This window comes from Chelonia mydas, chromosome 13, assembly GCF_015237465.2.
Source record: "Chelonia mydas isolate rCheMyd1 chromosome 13, rCheMyd1.pri.v2, whole genome shotgun sequence".
Lineage (NCBI taxonomy): Eukaryota > Metazoa > Chordata > Testudines > Cheloniidae > Chelonia > Chelonia mydas.
The window spans coordinates 33,811,442-33,834,492 of record NC_051253.2 but is presented as its reverse complement, the minus strand read 5'-3'; the positions used below and the strand labels follow the sequence as shown (position 1 = coordinate 33,834,492).

General features: G+C 45.9%; 2 protein-coding genes across 3 annotated transcripts; both read left to right on the top strand.

Annotated features, from left to right (window-relative positions):
- Window positions 1-2,066: 2,066 nt before the first annotated feature.
- Window positions 2,067-3,008, top strand: LOC102941206 (olfactory receptor 11L1). The gene has a single exon (XM_007067498.2). It carries the CDS (start codon window positions 2,067-2,069, stop codon window positions 3,006-3,008), a length of 942 nt encoding a protein of 313 aa, XP_007067560.2.
- A 10,777-nt stretch (window positions 3,009-13,785) lies between these two features.
- On the top strand, window positions 13,786-21,722 carry LOC102941433 (olfactory receptor 5V1). 2 transcript variants are annotated; one of them, XM_043526813.1, is made up of 2 exons: window positions 13,786-13,809; window positions 20,820-21,722. In XM_043526813.1, exon 2 carries the CDS (start codon window positions 20,856-20,858, stop codon window positions 21,720-21,722), a length of 867 nt encoding a protein of 288 aa, XP_043382748.1. In that variant the 5' UTR covers window positions 13,786-13,809; window positions 20,820-20,855. The 2 variants fall into 2 exon arrangements, with proteins under 2 accessions (XP_043382748.1, XP_027685532.2); XM_027829731.2 differs by lacking the exon at window positions 13,786-13,809 and having other exon boundaries at window positions 20,790-21,722.
- Window positions 21,723-23,051: the final 1,329 nt, after the last annotated feature.

Here is a 23,051-nt window from a genome sequence, read left to right as displayed (position 1 = left end):
AAATATGTGTGTGTGTATGTGTGTGTGTGTGTGTGAGAGAGAGACAGTGAGTTTTGTGCATAATACTTTTGTCTGTGTCCTTAGAAGATAGATGGACTTGTGTGTTACACATTTGTGTGTGTATGACTTTGTATGGGTGAGATATTTGTGTGTCCATGTTTGTATAGGTAGGTTAGATTTGGGCATGTGGGTTGGAAGAGTGAGTGTGTGTGTGGGGGGGGGGGGGGAGGAATAGGGTGCATTGGCAAATGAACGTGTCTGTGTTACATAAAAGACCCAGAAATATATTTAAAATGAGAAATATTAATTAATAAATAGTTCAGTTAGTGCCATGAGTAGCAAACACAAACAGGCTTGGAAGAATTCAGACTGAGGCTGTGTCTACAAGACAGATTATTCTGGCACAGCTACATTTGTGTAGCTATGCTAGTGTAAACCCACAGAATAGATGCAGTTGACACCAGTGTAAGGGGTTTTTCCATCAGTGAAGGAACACCACTTGCTACGTTGACAGAAACAGTCTTGCATCAGCGTAGCTGCCTGAGTTAGGTCTGCATAGCATGTCAGTCACGGGTGTGTTTTTTTCACGCCCCCAACTGATGTAGCTATGACATCCTAACTTCTAAGTTTAGACCAGGCCTTTGGGGAGTGGGGTGTGTGTTGGACATAGATGGAGATGGGTGCTGGATTTGTAGGGTGTATCTGCTTGGGTATATGGCAGAGCTGTTTAGGTGTCTGGGGGGGGTGAGGTTTGTTCCTGTGTTTGGCACTGCCATGTATGGTGGGCATACATGTGATTTCAATGGGAGTTAGGTGGCTAATCAGTGAAGGCAGCTGGAAAATCCCACTAGACACCTGTATGTATCTTTGGGCACCAAAATGTCTGGAAGTTGAAGGTAGACAAATTCCTACATTTTTAATGGGGATAGTAATTAAACATTGGGACAGTTTACCAAGTGTTCTGGTGGATTCTCCATCATGGATAATTGTTAAATGAAGACTGGAATCATCTGGGGGCAGTGCTCTGGCTTGGGTTGTACAGAAGATCAGACTAGATGATCACATTGGTCCCTTCTGGCCTTGGCATCTATGAATCCATATGTCTGAAAATCTCGCCTGACGTGATTTGCCTAAGGTCATCCAGGAAAGCAACTGGACACGTGTGGGGACAGAATCCCAGCCTCTTGCCTTGCAGCTTTTCCCAATGGACCATCCACCTGCATCTGCCCCAGTATAATTAAAAGCTGCACAAGTAGGCTAGAATCCCCCTTCTTTCCTGTGGCACTGAGAAGTGGGGCTGGGGAACCCACATCACAGCTTAAACCCTTGTTCGCTTTGCCACATATTACGCGAGGGTCTCGGGTCTGGTGGGCACAGTGAACCCAGGACCTCTGGGTTCTGAACCCCTCTGGGCTGAGCTAAAATCCCAAAGGCTATTAGCTCTGGCTGTGGCAGACTCATCCATCTCTGAGGTAAAGTAGGAGCTGGGGAAAATGCACACATCATATTGTAATTAGGTAGAGCAACAGCAGATACATCCCTCAGTTCTCAGATTCCCAGTGCATTCCCTGGATGTGTCCTACACTCATTATAAATGTCCCAGTTTGGGACAGACAGGCTTCAGGCATGCGGAGAAGCTCAAGTGCTGCTTTGCAACTCCAAACCCCATTCCTGAGTGAAGAGATAGCAGAGACATTGACAATCATACTGGTGACAATGAGCTGGTATTTAATTGGAGGGCATTAATTTGACACAAGAAGAAGTATCTAGAGTGCATGCAGGGTAAATCTAAGGTACCAGATTCTCACAGAGCATTAGAAATTTTAGCTCTTCATTAATTTATTGATCTACTAAAGAGCACATGCAATTAGATTTTTAACGTCCTATATAATGACTTTTGTGAGGGCAATTGTCAAAAAACAAAGCCAGTCAGAGCGCTCAGACTCATTATCTATCTATCTATCTATCTATCTATCTCAGTGCCTCTCAGGATTTGGCTCTGCTCTGGAAATCCTCATATTAACATATGTATTTTTTCTCCCGTGGATCAAACGGCTGCAAGCACCATGGAAGGGGCTAACCAAACTGAAGTGACTGAGTTCATTCTCATGGGTTTCTCTGCATTCCCGGAGCTGCAGTGGATCCTCTTTGTGATGTTCCTGATCATCTACCTCCTGACAATTGCCACCAACACTTCCATCATTGCCATAGTCAGGAGTTGTCCAAGCCTCCACTGCCCTATGTACGTGTTACTCAGCAACCTCTCTTTCCTGGAGATCTGGTACACCTCAGTGACGGTGCCCAAGATGCTGGCTGGGCTTCTGTTGGGGAACAGGTCAATCTCCGTCCATGGATGCATAACCCAGATGTTTTTCTTCTTCTCCATGGGTTCCACTGAGTTCTTCCTCCTAGCGGTGATGGCGTATGACCGCTACTTGGCCATCTGCCACCCCTTGCGCTACTCCACCATCATGTGCAACATCTTGTGCCTCAAGCTGTCGGTGGTTGCTTGGGTGTCTGGCTTCCTGGCCTCCTCCATCCTCACCGTGGCCGTGTCCAGGCTGTCGTTCTGTGGACCCAATGAGATTGATCACTTCTTCTGTGACTTTGTCCCCCTGGCCAAGCTCTCCTGCTCAGACACGCATCTCAGCAAGCTCATGTGCTTCACCCTGACATGGGCCATAGCCGGGAGCTCCTTCCTCCTCACCGCCGGTTCCTACAGCTGTGTCATATGGACAGCATGGCGGATGCCTTCAGAGAGTGGTCTCCAGAAAGCTCTGACCACCTGTGGTGCCCACATTGCGGTCACAGGCATATTCTATGGCTCAGCCCTTTCTATGTATGCCCGGCCGCCTGTGATGGAGTCCTCTGACATGGACAAGGTGGTGTCATTCTTCTACTGTGTCCTCACCCCACTGCTGAACCCCATAATATACACCCTACGGAACAACATGGTGAAGGAGGCACTGAGGAAACCAATGACAACCTTAGGATTATTTAGGGTCTAAGGAAGAACTTTCCCCGGGTGGCTTCATTATGTGGAGGGGTACCAGGAACTACATCAATCACAAATCTCTCTGAGGTTGGGTGGGAAGCACCCTTCAGTTAGGATGAGTTCATCAGAAGCCTCCCACCTAAGGCAAAAGGAGGTTGTGATCCTGCCCAGGAGTTTGGACTGAGTGAATGGAGGGTTGATGCTGAGTATTGTTTGTGTATTGTGTGTATGTGTGTGTGGAGGGGAAAGAGTCCAGGGGGGAGGGGGAGGGGAATGCAGAACACACAGAAACTCATAACATACAGGAACAGAAAGAGAGGCAGAGGCAAAAAAGCAAGAAAGCCAAGCAGTAGCCCGTGAGCCTATTGAGACCCTGGGAAAAGCTAGAAAGAGAAAGTTTTTGGGTTGGTGTTGACTAAAGAGGTTTGAGGCTGTAAGCTAAGAAACTGGCTTTTTTTGTTGTTCTTGTTTTCTCCTGCATTCAGAGAAGTAGGACTTTGTACCTTCCTTGTAAATAAACAAGATTGCATCAAGGAAAATACCAGACTGAAGCAATTCTACTTCCAGCTATAACGTCTCCAGGGTCCCAAAATGTAACTAGATACTTTTTGATTCAAAAGGGGGCAGAAGTATTTGATGAATGCAAAACAATGTTATTCAATCACTGGTTGGCTCTGTGGATGGTATGCAGTTCCAGACATGGTGTGACTCCTGGTAAACAACAATGCAGGCAAGGCTGGAACTCAAGATGTGTGGGGGCTTATCTGTTTGTACTTCTGGTAGAAGCTGATTTCTACAACAGCCACGTAGGGTAAAATCCTGGATTCACTGATGTCAACAGGAGTTTTGCAGTTGATTTCAATCGGGCTAGATTTTCACCCCTCCTATTTAAGAAGATCTATAATTCCAGATACTGTGTCTGCAGCTGATTGGTAATTTTCCATCAAACTACTTATCGATGGAAAATGAAGTTTCTGGAAAACTTAAATCTTAAACTTAAATCTTCCATAGGAAAATTTTGATTTTGCAAAAATATTCTGATTTTCCTGCTCCAATGCCTTTTTAAATGATCTCTCCACAGTAGATGATTTCACCTAGTGAGACAGAGGGAGACCTGCACCAGAATAACTCAGATCCCAGTGGCCATGACACTTACCTGATAGGTAGACAATTCTAACCATCAGAGAAGTGACGTTCTGGAATAGCCACACATGGGGAGCAGTGGGGGCAGAAATCCTAACTGGCCTCAAGACTGAGCATAATAAGTTTATGGAGGGTATGGTCTGTTGGGACTGCCTACAATGGCATGACATATCTGAGGCTATTAGTAGAAAATCTGCCAAACAGCCCGTGATGGGACACTAGATAGGGAGGGCTCTGAGTTACTACAGAGTATTCTTTGGCTGGTTGGTCTCACCCACATGCTCAGGGTCCAACTGATTGCTATATTTGGGGTTGGGAAGGAATTTTCCCCCAGGTCATATTGGCAGAGACTTTTTTTGGTGTGTGTGGGGGGGTCACATTTCTCTGCAGCTTAGGATATGGACCATTTGCAGGTTTAAACTAGAGTAAAAGGTGGATTCTCTCTATAACTTATATTCTCTCTATAACTCTCTGTAAATCATGATGTGAGTGTGACGTTGCAATGCCCCTCTGCCATGTACATTGGCCAAACTGGACAGTCTCTACGCAAAAGAATAAATGGACACAAAGCAGATGTCAAAAATTCTAACATTCAAAAACCAGTGGGAGAGCATTTTAACCTCCCTGGACACTCGATTTCAGACTTAAAAGTGGCCATTCTTCAACAAAAAAACTTCAAAAACAGACTTCAATGAGAAACTGCAGAGCTGGAATTCATTTGCAAACTTGACACCATCAAATTAGGCCTGAATAAAGACTGGGAACGGCTGGGTTACTAAAAGAAGTAATCTCCCATCAACTGTTGAGTATGGGCCATCCATCTCGTTAGCACTACAAAAAGTACTTTTTACTCTGTTGACATTCACACCTTCTTTTCAACCGTTGGGAATGGGACACATCCACCCTGATTGAATCATTGACCCCCCACTTTGAAAGGCATCCTTTCTTGTGCTGTATATTTATGCCTGCCTACTATAATTTTCACTCCATACATCTGAAGAAATGGGTCATAGCCCACAAAAACTTATGCTCTAATAAATGTGTTAGACTTTAAGGTGCCACAAGACTCCTCATTGTTGTTGCCCTCCATAGGATTCTATGAAAATATGCTAATAAGTGTGAATATAATGTAACTGGAATATGCTTCATGCAAAAGGTCTCTTATAAGGCATCATTACAAAGCTTATAATCTACAGAGTGTGGTCATCCTATTTGTATGTATCATTCTTGTATCTGAAACTAGAAATATGAAATATAACTCTGAGGTCCTAATGTAATTATGCAAAGTGTGGGCCATTAATGGTGGTTTGGAATCTTAATGGCTCCCATTAACCAGGACAACTGGTTGTAAATGGCTCTGTTTACTTGTAAGACTTCCTGTACACCTGTGTGCTGGCAAGTGGGTAATGAAGTCTTACAGTGACATGTGATCATGTCACCTGAACTGGAATCCATCTTTAACTTGGTGCTTTTCCATTGAGAAGGAGGGGTGGGAACCCAGAGGGACAAAGGATTCCTGCCTTGTGCAAAAGATATATAAGGGGGTGGAAAAGAACAAAGGGGGCTCCAGTCATGAGAAATCCCCTAGCTACCACCTGAGCTAGAACAAGGACTGTACCAGGGGAAAGGATTGGGCTTAGACTAGGAAGGAGTCCAGTCTGTGAAAGAAGCTTATTGAAACATCTCTGAGGATGAGATTTTACCTGTATTCAGTTTTCTTACTGTATTAGGCTTAGACTTGTGTGTTTTATTTTATTTTGCTTGGTAATCCACTTCATTCTATCTGTTATTAATTGGAATCACTTAAATCCTCCTTTTCTGTATTTAATAAAATCACTTTTTACTTATTAATTAACCCAGAGTAAGTATTAATACCTGGGGAGGGGGCAAACAGCTGTGCATATCTCTCTATCAGCGTTATAGAGGGTGAACAATTTATAAGTTTAGCCAGTATAAGCTTTATACAGGATAAAACGGATTTATTTGGGGTTTGGATCCCATTGGGAGCTGGGTATCTGAATGCTAGAGACAGGAGCACTTCTTAAACTGTTTTCAGTTAAGCCTGCAGCTTGTGGGGGACGTGGTTCAGACTTGGATCTGTGTTTGCAGCAGGCAAGCGTGTCTGGCTCAAACAAGGCAAAGTACTGAAGTCCCAAGCTGGCAGGGAAAATGGGCTCATAAGTAGTCTAGGCACATCAGATGACAGTCCAAAAGGGGTTTCTGTGATCCAACCCATCACAGTGAGGATGTCATAAACTCAGCCAGAAGTGAGGGGTGTATTACAGCAGTGGGTGGGTAAGATTCTGCGGCCTGCAATATGCAGGAAGACAGACGAGATGATCTCGATGATCCCTTCTGGCCTTACAGTCTATGAATCTAAAAGATCTGTTCAAATCTGCCCTCCCACTCAGGGATTGTCGGGGTGGAGGGACTTGAACTAGGAGTCTCCCACATCTCAAGTAAATACGCTAACCACTGGGCTAAACGTTAGGAGGGATTGCTTTTCACCCCCTCCAAAATGATGTAGGTGCCTAACACCAAGGGACGGTTGGCAGCTGAGAATCTCAAGCAGAGGGAGGTGCCTCCCTGCCAATGGGATTAGGAACCTGTCTACAAAAGAGGACTCCCCTCTCCTTGCCACCTCCCTGTGGCATCTTCCCACCTAGTGGGCTGCCTTTTGTGAGTCACATTCGTAGCGCCAATCTCTCACCCGTTGCATAGGGAGCTAAGGCACCAGACTCTCACTTTGTGAGCCCCAGTGATTCTCCAGCTTCCTAAAAGCTAAGTATGGTGATGCTCAGCCTCACCACACCCAAGTTGTTTTGTGAGTCTGTCCCTGGGTTCCTAATTTGGGGGTGTGAGCTCCACAAGGCAGCAGAGCATCTGAAACTGAGGCAATCAGACCCCGAGTGTTGAAACCCCTTATTTCTCCTTGTGACCCTAGTCCTTACTCTTCAGAATTAAAGCGGAGTCTCTGGAGGACAATTGAGAGGTCCAGCTGTGCCCTCCTGGAGAGCCTTCAGCACCTCTTCACTTCAGGAAATGATGTCTTTGCTTTAGGTTAAATCTGGTCAAGAATTATTATGGTGACAAACAACACAAAACAAAGAAGGATTGATACTCATTGCCGTGCAAATCTTGAATAATTCCAGTGATGTCAGAGGACTCACACCAACATGTGACTGAAGAATTATGCCCAGTGTGACCGTATGATGTATCAATGTTAGATACTAGTGCTTGGTCCCTTTACTAGGGCTGGTTCAGAAAGGAGCTTTTTGTGGAAAATCCAAGCCTATGAAGTCAATGGGAATTTCACCTCACTAAATTGCATCAGAACATCAGGAGCTTGGCCTTATGGGATGACAATTATAATCATTGAAATGTCAGGCTGGAAGGGACCTCAAGAAGTCATCAACTCCAGCCACTGTGCTGAGGCAGGACCAAGTAAAACTAGACCAATCCTGGCACGGGTTTGCCCAACCTGTTCTTAAAAACCTCCAGTGATGGAGATTCTACAACCTCCTTTGGAAGCCTGTTCCAGAGCTTAACTACCCTGAGAGTAAAAGAGTTTTTCCTCATATCTAACCTGAATCTCCCTTGCTGCAGATTAAGCCCATTGTTTCTTGTCCTACCTTCTGTGGGCATGAAGAACAACTGATTCCTGTCCTCTTTATAACAATGTGTTTGAAGACTGTTATCAAGTTCCCCCTCAGTCTTCCTTTCTCAGGACTAAACTTTCCCAGTTTTTTTCTCTTTTCTCATAGGTCAGACTTTCTAAACTTTTAAGCATTTTTTGTTGCTTTCCTCTGGACTATCTCCTGTTTGCCCACATCTTTCCTAACATGTGGCTGTAATAAAATACAGCCCAGACTTTAAAACTTATCTGCTCTTCTGGGAGCGTCCTCAGTTGGCTACTCCCTTCTGAAACCCTTCTCCAGTCCCTTGAGCACACCCCTTTCATGTGGTTGACTCATGCCTCTACTTCTCTCTGGGGTGGGAACCCCACAATCCTACCGCTCTGACTGGGACTTTGGGTTACTCCTCCCTGGGCACCAGCTGGGCTACCTGGCAGGTCCAGATGTCCTTTGACTTGGCTGGAGTTCCCCTTTGGAGGCCTGAGGCTAGGAAGAGTTTGCAGTGAGACAGAAGCAGGAGGATTTGTCCAAACGGTGCCCAAAGCTTAGAAAAGCAGATTTAAAATACCTATAAACCATTATCTTTCCTACAGTTGGCATTCCCTGCCAGTAGCTAGGTAGACTGGATAAATTGGAGAGAGTCCAGCGAAGGGCAACAAAAATGATTAGGGGTCTGGAACACATGACTTATGAGGAGAGGCTGAGGGAACTGGGATTGTTTAGTCTGCAGAAGAGAAGAATGAGGGGGGATTTGATAGCTGCTTTCAACTACCTGAGAGGTGGTTCCAGAGAGGATGGTTCTAGACTATTCTCAGTGGTAGAAGAGGACAGGACAAGGAGTAATGGTCTCAAGTTGCAGTGGGGGAGGTTTAGGTTGGATATTAGGAAAAACTTTTTCACTAGGAGGGTGGTGAAACACTGGAATGCGTTACCTAGGGAGGTGGTAGAATCTCCTTCCTTAGAAGTTTTTAAGGTCAGGCTTGACAAAGCCCTGGCTGGGATGGTTTGATTGGGGATTGGTCCTGCTTTGAGCAGGGGGTTGGACTAGATGACCTCCTGAGGTCCCTTCCAACCCTGATATTCTATGATTCTATGATTCTAGACATAATCCAGCCTTGGTGGTCCCTGTTCTCTCTGGGCACCAAATTACAGCTTTCCCACTACAGCTCCTGACCCTCTGTCTCTCTTTCTTGACTCTGATGCCTAGGCCAAAAGCTTTTAGCAATAACTGTCAGTGACAGCAACAGCAGACATCATAGTGGAGCAGGGATGGTGTCAGTAATGGGATACTGTGTCCATGTCATCACCACCCCAGCACACTAGGAACTAATTGCTCCACCTTGTTGGCACTCTTAGGATGGAGCTGAGAACTCACTGGACCATGGGTAGTTCTTACCTCCCCTCTCAGCCCTAGAGTGATTTCTTAAGGACAGAGGTGAGGCACACTGGCAGGGAGTGGGTGTAGGTAAATTACAGAGCCATTGCCATGCTATGTGTGACCTCCAGAAAGCCAAGGACAGCATCCTGCAGAGATATCAGCTCTTCCTACCTATATAACTGTTGTGTGTTTCATAGTCATTATTTATAATTCAGGAGCAACTTTGGAGCATTGTGGCAGAAAAACCTGAGAGTCTCTGGATTAAGTTTAGAACTGTGAGCAACAAGGGTGATGTCGTGGTGGGAGTCTGCTATAGACCACCAGACCAGGGGGATGAGGTGGATGAGGCTTTCTTCTGGCAACTCGCAGAAATTATTAGATCGCATGCCCTGGTTCTCATGGGAGACTTCAATCACCCTGATATCTGCTGGGAGAGCAATACAGCGGTGCACAGACAATCCAGGAAGTTTTTGGAAAATGTAGGGGACAATTTCCTGGTGCAAGTGCTGGAGGAACCAACTAGGGGCAGAGCTCTTCTTCACCTGCTGCTCACAAACCAGAAAGAATTAGTAGGGGAAGCAAAAGTGGATGGGAACCTGGGAGGCAGTGACCATGAGATGGTCGAGTTCAGGATCCTGACACAAGGAAGAAAGGAAAGCAGCAGAATACGGAACCTGGACTTCAGAAAAGCAGACTTTGACTCCCTCAGGGAACTGATGGGCAAGATCCCCTGGGAGAATAACACGAGTGGGAAAGGAGTCCAGGAGAGCTGGCTGTATTTTAAAGAATCCTTATTGAGGTTACAGGGACAAACCATCCCGACGTGTAGAAAGAATAGTAAATATGGCAGGCGACCAGCTTGACTTAACAGTGAAATCCTTGCTGATTTTAAACAGAAAAAAGAAGCTTACAAGAAGTGGAAGATTGGACAAATGACCAGGGATGAGTATAAAAATATTGCTCGGGGATGCAGGAGTGAAATCAGGAAGGCCAAATCACACCTGGAGTTGCAGCTAGCAAGAGATGTTAAGAGTAACCAGAAGGGTTTCTTCAGGTATGTTAGCAAGAAGAAGAAAGTCAAGGAAAGTGTGGGCCCCTTACTGAATGAGGGCGGCAACCTAGTGACAAAGGATGTGGAAAAAGCTAATGTACTCAATGCTTTTTTTGTCTCTGTCTTCACGAACAAGGTCAGCTCCCAGACTACTGCACTGGGCAGCACAGCATGGGGAGGAGGTGACCAGCCCTCTGTGGAGAAAGAAGTTGTTCTGGACTATTTAGAAAAGCTGGAAATGCACAAGTCCATGGGGCCAGATGCGTTGCATCCGAGAGTGCTAAAGGAATTGGAGGATGTGATTGCAGAGCCATTGGCCATTATCTTTGAAAACTCATGGCGATCGGGGGAAGTCCCGGACGACTGGAAAAAGGCTAATGTAATGCCCATCTTTAAAAAAGGGAAGAAGGAGGATCCTGGGAACTACAGGCCAGTCAGCCTCACCTCAGTCCCTGGAAAAATCATGGAGCAGGTCCTCAAGGAATCAATTCTAAAGCACTTAGAGGAGAGGAAAGTGATCAGGAACAGTCAGCATGGATTCACCAAGGGCAAGTCAAGCCAGACTAATCTAATTGCCTTCTATGATGAGATAACTGGTTCTGTGGATGAAGGGAAAGCAGTGGACGTGTTGTTCCTTGACTTTAGCAAAGCTTTTGACACGGTCTCCCACAGTATTCTTGTCAGCAAGTTAAAGAAGTATGGGCTGGATGGATGCACTACAAGGTGGGTAGAAAGTTGGTTAGATTGTCGGGCTCAACGGGTAGTGATCAATGGCTCCATGTCTAGCTGGCAGCTGGTATCAAGTGGAGTGCCCCAAGGGTCGGTCCTGGGGCCGGTTTTGTTCAATATCTTCATAAATGATCTGGAGGATGGTGTGGATTGCACCCTCAGCAAGTTTGCAGATGACACTAAACTGGGAGAAGAGGTAGATACACTGGAGGGTAGGGATAGGATACAGAGGGACCTAGACAAATTGGAGGATTGGGCCAAAAGAAATCTGATGAGGTTTAACAAGGACAAGTGCAGAGTCCTGCACTTAGGACGGAAGAATCCAATGCACCGCTACAGACTAGGGACCGAATGGCTAGGCAGCAGTTCTGCAGAGAAGGACCTAGGGGTGACAGTGGATGAGAAGCTGGATATGAGTCAACAGTGTGCCCTTGTTGCCAAGAAGGCCAATGGCATTTTGGGGTGTATAAGTAGGGTCATTGCCAGCAGATCGAGGGACGTAATCATTCCCCTCTATTCGACACTAGTGAGGCCTCATCTGGAGTACTGTGTCCAGTTTTGGGCCCCACACTACAAGAAGGATGTGGAAAAATTGGAAAGAGTCCAGTGGAGGGCAACAAAAATGATTAGGGGACTGAGGAGAGGCTGAGGGAACTGGGGATGTTTAGTCTACGGAAGAGAAGAATGAGGCGGGATTTGATAGCTGCTTTCAACTACCTGAAAGGGGGTTCCAAAGAGGATGGCTCTAGACTGTTCTCAATGGTAGCAGATGACAGAACAAGGAGTAATGGTCTCAAGTTGCAGTGGGGGAGATTTAAGTTGGATATCAGGAAAAAAAATTTAACTACGAGGGTGGTGAAACACTGGAATGCGTTACCTTAGGGAGGTGGTGGAATCTCCTTCCTTAGAAGTTTTTAAGGTCAGGCTTGACAAAGCCCTGGCTGGGATGATTTAATTAGGGATCGTTCCTGCTTTGAGCAGGGGGTTGGACTAGATGACCTCCTGAGGTCCCTTCCAACCCTATGATTCTATGATATGGCCACAACAAGGGTATATTTGAGAATATGATCCCTTCCCTGAAGAGCTGTCAATTAAAGAAGACCGTTGATCTCCACAGGAAGGTGGAGATAGATTACAACATTCACAGGTGCGTTGAACCAGCTCCCTGATGTGCCCTTTTACCTCAGAATCTTGACTCCCAACTGCCCCACACACTTTAACTGCTACACCCACTCCTCTCCCCGAGAGAGGAATTGAACCCAGAAAAACTGATGCTCAGCTACCTGCTCTAAACAGTCAATCGTCTTGGAACAGCCTTCTCTCCAATCATTAGAGAAGTGTCCTTACTATGTTATTCAAAAACAAGTTTATAAATCAGAGGTTTTGTTATTCTTTTACCAGCTCTACTTAATAATCACGATTGGCAAAAATCACAGGCAAGAAAAGACTGGCTCTAAAGGCTGAGACCATTCCAGTCAGCATCATAACTTTGTCAATTGCCAAGATCCAATGGAAGAAAACCCTAATCCAACAAGCACAGCTCTACACATGAGAACAGAATTTGTCCTGTGACCCATCAAAGATCTCAGGCTAAGGCTGAAGTAGTGACAGTTCCAACACAGTGTCCCGCCATTCTGCCTCATCCCTGCTTTGGGGAGCCTGCATCCAGGTGTCCCAGGGTAGCTCAAGGTCCATGACCCTTCAGCATCAAGTACACGCGAGGCCTTTGCAGGTTTAGGCTGGGATATTCGAAGGATTGTCCAGTTCACACTGAAAGTCACACTCAGTGGGAATGGCACTGGAGTGAACTTTGCCACTAGCCTTTGGCCACTGTTATGAATGGAGCAAGAGGTTTGCAAATGAATTCCAAGGCTGTTGGTGAATACATTTTACACATGGAGACTTGTCCACTGGCAGCTGGTCTGAGACCCACTGTATGCAATTCACAAGAGACACCAGACAGCCACCAGGTGGTAACAAACTGGAGTCACTCCTGCCAGGGGATAGAATTGAACTGGAGATTTAGAAATTCAAAGTGGAAAGAGCTGATTTCTCTGTAGGATTCTTCCCTTGGCTTTCTGGAGACCACAATCAGCATGGCAAGGGCTCTGTGAATTTCCCTACACCCACTCCCTGCCAATCTGCCTCAACTCTGTCCTTAAGAAGTCACTCTAGGGCTGAGAGGGGAGTTAAGAACTACCCATGGTCCAGTGAGTTCTCAGCTCTATCCTGAGAGTGCCAACAAGGTAGGGCAATTAGTTCCCAGCGTGATGGTTTGGTCATGATGAAGTGGACACAGTATCCCATTACAGCCTAGTCAGACCTCACACCAGTTCCAACAAGAGCTATGCTGTTGATTTCACTAACAGGAATTGCTAAAAGCTTTTGGCTTAGCAATCAATTATATTTGTTCTTGAAATCTATAAATACAAATGTTACATCCTTATCACACGTACTTGTACCTGAGGAACTTAGGTAAATTGTCCAGGCTCTAAGGGCTCAGGCCTTTATTGCAACAAATACAGCTTAACAGTGATGAAGAATATTCTTCACTTTGATCAACACGTACAATTGGCCTTGCAATCTGGACTAGGCCATCTCTGAATTGAATGGTTGTTTCTGCGTTGCTGAGTTGATTTCATTGATCAAAGTGTTTACAGACAGAATGCAATTACTAATTCTCCTGGGCACCCTTATTCAGAGACAACCCTGGGGAATTTATCCCAGCGGTCACTGAACAATACAGAAAGGATCAAGATCTGAGATCCTCTAGCAGAAAAGCTTCTCTTCTGTTGGTAAATGGGTTTCAGAAACAATGCAGTGGATCACAAGTGGGAAGGCAAGTACAAGACAGTCTGGGGCGTTTTCCTTTGTTACTGTTATGGCCCCAAGTTCATTTTCTGGAGCCATCAACATCTAAATTGTCTCCAGAATTCTCTCTCTCTCTCACACACATCTAATCACTCACTCTAACTTACTCTTATGTATCTAACCTACAGAATTGTCCTTCATTTTTTCTTGGTCTTATCAAAGATACTATGCATCATGTCACGCTGCCAAGGTAACTCTGGGTTGTTGGTTGTTGGTTTGGCTAGTGCTTTGCCTCTCAGCACTCTGGGATCTCATTCTCACTAATGGAATGGCACTGTATGAGGCAGGGAAGTGGGGACAAATGTGGGGGTGCTCATTAAACATTATTCACAGGGTTGAAGGCTGTCACAGCAGGAAAGAAGTCAGAGCCAAGGTTCTTTTCCCATTTCTTTGTGACTTTTTTGTGTGTGTCCGTGACTCACCCAGCAGTGGGGGGTCCTGCGACTCCAGTCCCCCTGGGCGGGGCTCAGCTCCCCCCTCCAGGCATTGTGACCAAGTGCGCGGGGTCGCAGCACCTCTCAGGTGTGGCCCGGCTGCCCCTCTGGAGCAGACACAGCAGCTGCTGATGTTCCTGAGGCGAGCGTGGGCCAGGGTGTCAGAATTGCCAGTCAGCCGGCTGAGGCAGGAGCCAAAGCAGGCTGGGGAAGGGGCTGGCTAGCATAGAAACAGGCACAGAGCAGAGCAAGAGGTAGAGCCGGCTGATGCAGACCTCCCCTCTGCACAGGGCTGGGGTCAGGGCTGGGTGCCAGGCACTGCTCCGGGTGCTCGGTGCCACCTCCCGGAGCTGCCACTAAATCCCTGGCTTTTAGCAAATTTACCGTGACTGCCACCCTGTGATTCTGGATAAAAAATGCCATGATAAATCTGCAGCCCTAATTATTAATAGTGTGCCTGGCTGTGCCACAGGTGAGGTTTGTCTGTTCCCGAGAATGGATTGGATGTTTCACCCTGTCTGCCCACGTAGCCACAGAGGGTACAGCTACCCAGCAAATAATCCCCCCTGGCACCAAGTCTCAGAGCCCGGGACATCTGACTGGGGAATGCAGGGCTCGCACTAAGAGGGGAATAGGACAATATAGACATTATTGGGCTGTACCCTCCCACCCACTCTGGGTTTCCAAGCCTGGGCCCCTGCCGGAGCGGGAACTTCTACACTGATGTTTTTAATCCTGCAACGTGAGCTCCGTCATCCCGAATCAGTAGACCCAGGCTCTGACGCTCGGTGCTGCAGGCTTTTTATGTGTGTTGAGTTACTCAGAGAGAGGGGACCATTGCCGAGAGCTGCGTAGCAGCTTCCGCTTCAGGACCATGAAAAGAGAAGTCCAGAGCCTGTGGTTTTAATGGCTCCTGCCCATTCTTGCAGGGAGCACCCAAACCAGTTTCAATATTTTCAGCCAAAAACTGAAAAAAAATGAGCATTTTTTTGCTTAAAGCCTCTGGAAATTAGTAGCCCCCATCCCCGTGAAAAATCAAAACAATTACAGGAAAGCAGATACTTCCCATGAATATTTTCACTGTTTTTGAAAATCCAGTTTTTCATTATTTTTTTTTAAAGGGTCAGTGAACATTTTTCAACCAGTCCTACCCATAATGTTCTAATAAGTCTAGTGGTATTTGCTAATGGGTAAAGGAATATAATGGGGCAGAACCCCAGCTCACGTAAATCCGTGTAGCTCTGTTGAATTTGATGGACCAGATCCATAGTTGGTGTAAGTGCAGCTACACTGGTCCTGGCTCCATTTGTGAGTCTGCTGGGTTTTCTGTTGTAAATGTATCTACTTGAACATCTCTGTACTTGTGTGTTTCTATTTGAGTCTCTGTATGGAGAATGTGTTTGAGTGGGATTTTTTTTGTGTGCCTAAAAGGGCTTCCCTGAGAATGTGGGTTTTGTGTAGATGTCACTCTCTAGGTTTGTTGTGTGTGTATATGTGTATTTTTATGTATTTTGTGCTTGCATCTGTGTGGATACAATGGAATAAATTCTGTTCTCAACTGCACTAGGTACCTTGATAATTTGATTCAGTGTAAATGAAAATTATGCAACATAAATAGAAATTTGTGGCCTGACCAGTTGCATAACAACAACAAAAAATTAACAAGGAAGTGCACATTTTGTAAACAGATACACACCAAAGTACACATTTTGTCAAATAAAACATAATTTTCCATGCACCCTACACAACAAACACTGCACCCACAGTAATAATACAATCACACAAAAATTTACAAACACACAAACCCTACTCAAGCATACACGGTACACTGCACTTTTAATCTAATCTAATCTTATCTATCTAGTTGTGACGTTCTGTACCTTGGGGGAATACCCAGCACCCCCACGTTCATCCTTATAATATGATTGTGTGGGTATCCAATGCAAAGTTTGTCATGTCGGGTGTCTTCAGAAGGCTCGTGATGCACTGAGCATGGTTGTTATAATAATGTTATAGTAATGTCATAGTAATGCTATAGGTTGTAATTTCACGTATATAGTTATGAGGCTGAGAATGTGTCCTCATGGCTTAAATCAAACGAGGTAAAAACTCTCCAGAATCAGAGGGGTAGTTCACACCTCATCAGCGCATGTATGGGACAAACCCAGCGCAGCTTCACAGGAACAAAGGACACTGGTCTAGGCAACAACAAAGGATCTGTTGGACTCTCGAGTGAAACACCCCCCTTCCTTTGGTCAGTTTTGGACTGCGATGAGGTAATGCTCGCCTGACTCTGAAGGGTGGGTGGGGGCAAATCCAAGAGGGAAGAAAGAACATGATAAAAGGGGGAGACGTTTGCCATGCTCTTCCTCTCTCTTGCACCTCCATCTACAGACATCACCACCAAGCGACTGAAGAGCTGATCAAAGGGGAGAGACTGACTGAAGAGCAACCAACCAGCATGTGGTGAGAAGCATCCAAGTTTTTAAGGGCATTGAAAGTGTTAAGATCAGCTTAGAATGTGTTTTGTTTTTTATTCCATTTGACCAAATCTGACTTGTTATGCTTTGATTTATAATCTCTTAAAATCTATCTTTCATAGTTAATAAATGTGTTTGTTTATTCTACCTGAAGCAGTGCATTTGCTTTGAAGCATGTCAGAGACTCCCCTTGGGATAACAAGCCTAGTACATATCAATTTCTTTGTTAAATTGACAGGTTTCAGAGTAGCAGCAGTGTTTGTCTGTATTCGCAAAAAGAAAAGGAGTACTAGTGGCACCTTAGAGACTAACCAATTTATTTGAGCATAAGCTTTCGTGAGCTACAGCTCACTACATCGGACACGAAAGCTCATGCTCAAATAAATTGGTTAGTCTCTAAGGTGCCACTAGTGCTCCTTTTCTTTTTGTTAAATTGATGAATTCATATAAGCTTGCAGCGCCCAGCGGGCAGAACTGGACACTGCAAGACAGAGGTTCCTAGGGTTGTGTCTGGGGCTGGAGATATTGGCTGGTGTCATTCAGTTGCAAGTAGCTGGGAGTGGCTTACATGCCAGGGGCTGTGCGTGAACAGCCCAGGAGTGTGTGTGTGTGTGTGGGGGGGGTTCTCACAGCAGAGCAGGGTAAGGCTGGCTCCCAGAGTCAAGGACTGGAGTGACCTAGCAGATCACCGGTCCAGATAACACCAGAGGGGAACGTCACACTATTATATTACTTGTTCTTTCTTCCTGTCTCTCTATATGGTTATCAGTGGCCTGATACAAAGCCCACTGAATCCTATTCAAGGATTGCCACTGAGTTTGATAAAGGCAGTGGAGAGCAGTGTGTCCTCGTGGAAGGGATGCCAGGCCTGCTCTGTGAGCTTGGTTATGTCAGGTCACTTCTTTGTGCCTTAGTTTTCCCATTGGTAAAATGGGGATGATGTCTCCTACCTCTTTTGGAATGTACTTTGTGAGATTAGATGAAAGGCACTCTATAAGTTCCAGGTATTAATATACAAGTTTCATCACCAATGTATCTGAGTGACTCATATTCTGTAAAAACAATGAGGAGTCTGGTGGCACCTTAAAGACTAACAGATTTATTTGGGCATAAGCTTTCATGGGTAAAAAAACCCACTTCTTCAGATGCATGGAGTGGAAATTACAGATACAGGCATAAATATACTGGCACATGAACAGAAGGGTTCTCCTTACAAGTGGAGAACCAGTGTTTACAAGGCCAATTCAGTCAGGGTGAATGTGGTCCACACCCAATAACTGATGAGAAAATGTCAATACCAAGAGAGGGAAAATTGCTTTTGTAGTGAGCCAGCCACTCCCAGTCCCTATTCAAGCCCAAATTAATGGTGTTAAGTTTGCAAATGAATTGTAGCTCTGCAGTTTCTATTTGAAGTCTGTTTTTGAAGTTTTTTTGTTGAAGGATGGCTACTTTTAAATTTGTTATTGAAAGTCCAGGGAGATTGAAGTGTTCTCCTATTGGCTTTTGTATGTTACCGTTCCTGATGTCTGATTTGTGTCCATTTATTCTTTTACATAGAGACTCTCCTGTTTGGCCAATGTACATGGCAGAGGGGCATTGCTGGCACATGATGACATATATCACATTTAGTAGATGTGCAGGTGAATGAGCCCCTGGTGGGGTGGCTGATGTGGTTGGGTCCTCTGATGGTGTCGCTAGAGTAGATATGGGGACAGAGAAGGCAACGGGGTTTGTTACAGGGATTGGTTCCTGGGTTAGTGTTTCTGTGGTGTGGTGGGTAGTTGCTGGTGAGTATTTGTTTCAGGTTGGGGGGCTATCTGTAAGTGAGGACTGGCCTGCCTCTCCAGATCTGTGAGAGTGAGGGACCGTTTTCTGTGATAGGTTGTAGATCGTTGAAGATGTGCTGTAGAGGTTTTAGCTGGGGGCTGTATGTGATGGCCAGTGGTATTCTGTTATTTTCCTTGTTGGGCCTCTTCTGTAGTAAGTGACTTCTAGGTACCTGTCTTGCTCTGTCAATCTGTTTCCTCACTTCCCCAGGTGGGTATTGTAGTTTTAAGAATGCTTGATAAAGATCTTGCAGCTGTTTGTCTCTGTCTGAGGAATTGGAGCAAACGCGGTTGTATCTGAGGGCTTGGCTGTAGACAATGGATCGTGTGATGTGTCCTGGATGGAAGCTAGAGACATGTAGGTAAGTATAGTGGTCAGTAGGTTTCCAGTATAGAGTGGTGTTTATGTGACCATCGCTTATTTGCACTATAGTGTCCAGGAAGTAGCTTTCTTGTGCGGACTGGTCCAGGCTAGGTTGATGGTGGGGTGGAAATTGTTGAAATCCAGGTGGAATTCTTCAAAAGCCTCCTTCCTGTGGGTCCATATGATGAAGATGTCAACAATATAGCACAAGTAGAGGAGGGATGCTAGGGGATGAGAGCTGAGGAAGCGTTGTTCTAAGTGAGCCATAAAAATGTTGGCATACTGTGGGGCCATGTGGGTACCCACAGCAGTGCTGCTGATTCGAAGGTATAAATTGTCCCCAAATCTGAAATGGTTGAGGGTGAGGACAAAGTCACAAAGCTCAGCCACCAGGTGTGCCGTGGCCTTGTCAGGGATACTGTTCCTGACAGCTTGTAGTCCATCCTCTTGTGGAATAGTGGTGTAAAGAGCTTCTACATCCATGGTGTTTTCAGGAAGATCACCAATGCATTGTAAAAAGAAAAGGAGTACTTGTGGCACCTTAGAGACTAACCAATTTATCTGAGCATAAGCTTTCGTGATGAAGCTCGGATGAAGTGAGCTGTAGCTCACGAAAGCTTATGCTCAAATAAATTGGTTAGTCTCTAAGGTGCCACAAGTACTCCTTTTCTTTTTGCGAATACAGACTAACACGGCTGTTTCTCTGAAACAATGCATTGTAGTTTCCTCAGGAAGTCAGTGGTGTCTCGAAGAGAGCTAGGAGTGCTGGTAGCATAGGGTCTGAGGAGAGAGTACAAATAGCCAGATAATCCTGCTCTAAGAGTGTCAATTCCTGAGATAATGGGGCATCCAGGATTTCCAGATTTATGGATCTTGGGTAGCAGATAGAATACCCCTGGTTGGGGCTCTAGGGGTGTGTCTGTGTAGATTTGTTCCTGTGCTTATAGCAGGGAGTTTCTTGAGCAGATGGTGTAGTTTCTTTTGGTAACCCTCAGTGGGATCGGAGGATAGTGGCCTTTAGAATATGGTGTTGGAGAGTTGCCTGGCAGCTTTGTGCTCATAATCCGATCTGTTCATGATGACTACAGCACCTCCTTTGTCAGCCCCTTTGATTATAATGTAAGAGTTGTTTTTGAGGCTGTGGATGGCGTTGAGTTCTGTACAGCTGAGGTTATGAGGCAAGTGATGCTGTTTGTTCACATTTTCAGCCTGTGCATATCTGTGGAAGCACTCTGTGTCGAAGTCCAGTCTGTCTTTTCGACTATCAGGAGAATTCCATGCAGAATTTTTCTTCTTGTAGTGTTGGTAGAAGGGTTCCTGTGGGTCAGTGCTCTGTTCAGTGGTGTGTTGAAAATATTCCTTGAGTCGGAGATGGTGAAAGTAGGCTTCCAGATCACTGCAGAACTGTATCGTGTGTGGGAATGGTGGAGCAGAAAGAGAGTCCCGGAGATAGGACAGACTCTTCTGTCGGGCTAAGTGTGTAGTTGGATAGATTAACAATATTGTTGGGTGAGTTAAGGGTACCACTGTTGTAGCCCCCTGTGACATGTAGGAGTTTAGATAGTTTACTGTCCTTCTTCCTCTGTAGAGAAGTAAATTGTGCATTGTAAATGGCTTTGTCTCGTTTTTGTAAAGTCCAGCCATGTGGAAGTTTGTGTGGAAGGTTGGACTCCTTGTTGTTGGATTCCTTGTTGTTTTTGTGGATACAGACTAACACTGCTACCCTCTGATACTTGGCATCATATTCTGTAATGACTTTATCCCCCCCAAAATCTCTCAGGTACATTAATGTTTTCAAGTGGAACAATTGCATATCATATAACAAGATTACTCTTAAAATGTTATAACCATTTCTTGGCAGTAACACCATTGAATGTTGAAGCATGGAGAGAAGAAATCAAACTGTGTTGGAGGAGTTCATCATCTTGGGATTTTCCAGCCTCCGGGAGATGCAACCCTCACTCTTCAGTGGGTTTTTGTTTACTTACCTCTTTACCCTATTTGGGAACACCTGCATCATCATCCTTGTTTTGGTGGACCAGAGACTCCACACTCCCATGTATTTCTTTCTTGGGAACCTGGCCTTTCTGGACATCTGTTCTACCACCACCACCATCCCCCAGATGCTGGTTCATCTCCTCTCTGAGAGGAGCAACATCTCCTACAAGGGCTGTGCGCTGCAACTTTACTTCTTCTTCTCCTTCATGGGCACCGAGTGCCTCCTGCTGGCAGCCATGGCCTTTGACCGCTATGTTGCCATCTGTAACCCGCTGTGTTACACACTGATTGTCAACAAAAGCATTTGCCTCCAGCTGGCAGCTGCCTCCTGGGTAACTGGCTTCCTTAACTCTGCAATACACACAGTCTTCACCTTCTGGTTACCCTTCTGTGGAGACAACCGTATTGATTACTTCTACTTCTACTGTGATATCCCGCCACTGCTGGAGCTGTCATGTGGGGACACCTCTCTCAACAAACTCCTGTTGCTCTGCATTGGCCTCTTCATAGCCTGGACCCCCTTTGCCTGCATCCTTCTATCATACACTTACATCATCTCAACTATACTGAAGATGCCTTCTTCCAAAGGGAAGAGGAAGGCATACTCCACCTGCTCGTCCCACCTGACTGTGGTCCTTCTGTACTATGGCAGCTCTATCTTCTCCTACCTGAGACCCAGTTCAAGATACACACCAGATAGCGCCAGACTGATCTCCGTATTATATAGCGTCTTAACACCAATGTTAAACCCGATTATTTATACATTGCGAAACAAGGATGTGAAAGTAGCTTTGAAATACATGATACATAGGATGTGAATGAATATTATTTGCCTCTTCTTCTCCTGTTGTTACTGCTGCTTCTTCTTCTTCACCATCATCATCCAAATATTTGCAAATAATTTATAGTATGAACCCACAAACAGCATTGATTCAATTCTTATTCATTTGGGAACATGATACTATATCTGGGTTTTTAATTTTTTTTTTCATTTTTTACTCTCTCTTTTCTGTACACAGGCATGGCAAGTTCTAAGGAATGTCGAGTGCATCGCATGGAAACACAAAGACGTTATAGCTAAATTTGGGAGGATTGGATTTTTATTGGTAAATGTCAGGAAACGTGGATTTCACCGTACACACACAAACTGACAAAAATATTTTCATTGATAACCATTGTAATTTATAGATAGGCAATGTAAGAAAAAGGCTGATGGAGAACGTGAGTTTGATTTAAGGATGTTTACTTTGTATGTTTTGACAAGTGATGTTGACAATGTCTGTTTTAACTCTTCTAAAGCTTAAAGTTTTTGAAATCAATGTCTAGTGTCAATAAATAATTATCTTCCGACCTGCCCTGTAGTCGAACCCTCCCGTAATTTCCTGCATCTGGGAAAAATTAAATAGATAAAAATCAGAAAAGAAATCTGGCAGCTTGCACTGTCCGTACACAACGGCCCTGCGCGGCTCCCGCACGCGGGGGCTTCTGACGCGCGTAAACCGGCCCTCGCTCAGTTCAGAATCGGGGCCTCAGACTGTCGGTTCCGAATTTGGACTTTGGAGGCAGCAGCACATAACTGCCAGCGTTTTCATCTGGCCGTGACCCCGGGAGGTATCTCAAAGCTTGAGCAAAAGAGCAACGTTTGTTTAACCCCCACTGCCGGGAGGGTAGCGAGGCAGGTGCCCAGCCCAGGCTAGAGGCCGCCAGGGTCTTGGCTTGCTCACGGGTTCAGGGCTGGCTGAAGCTCCCACTGGTTCCCCGGTCTCACTGCGCGCGCCCCTGCCAGGCTCGGGCTCTGCGCCGCCCGCTCCAGGGGCGCAGCGCTGCGCCTCTCCCCGCCGCGGCCGGGCTGCAGAACGCGGGGCGCTGGCGGCGCTGGCCCGGCGGCGCGGACCGCACGCCTTCCCTTCCGGAGCCCTGGCCACCAGCAACGCCTGCGGCGACCACACTTCTCAAGACAAAGTATCGTGTCCGCTGAGCAAAGCTGGGAGCGGAGCCGCGGGGCTGAAGCAGAGCTGGGGCCGCTCCAGGGCTCGGGGCTTGAGCCTGGGGACCGCCCGGGGCTGAAACCGGCGCTCCCCTCCCAGCTCAAGTGCCCAGCACCGGCGCCTCCTGCGGGGCTGGAGACCTGAGCCCCCGCGCTCCCG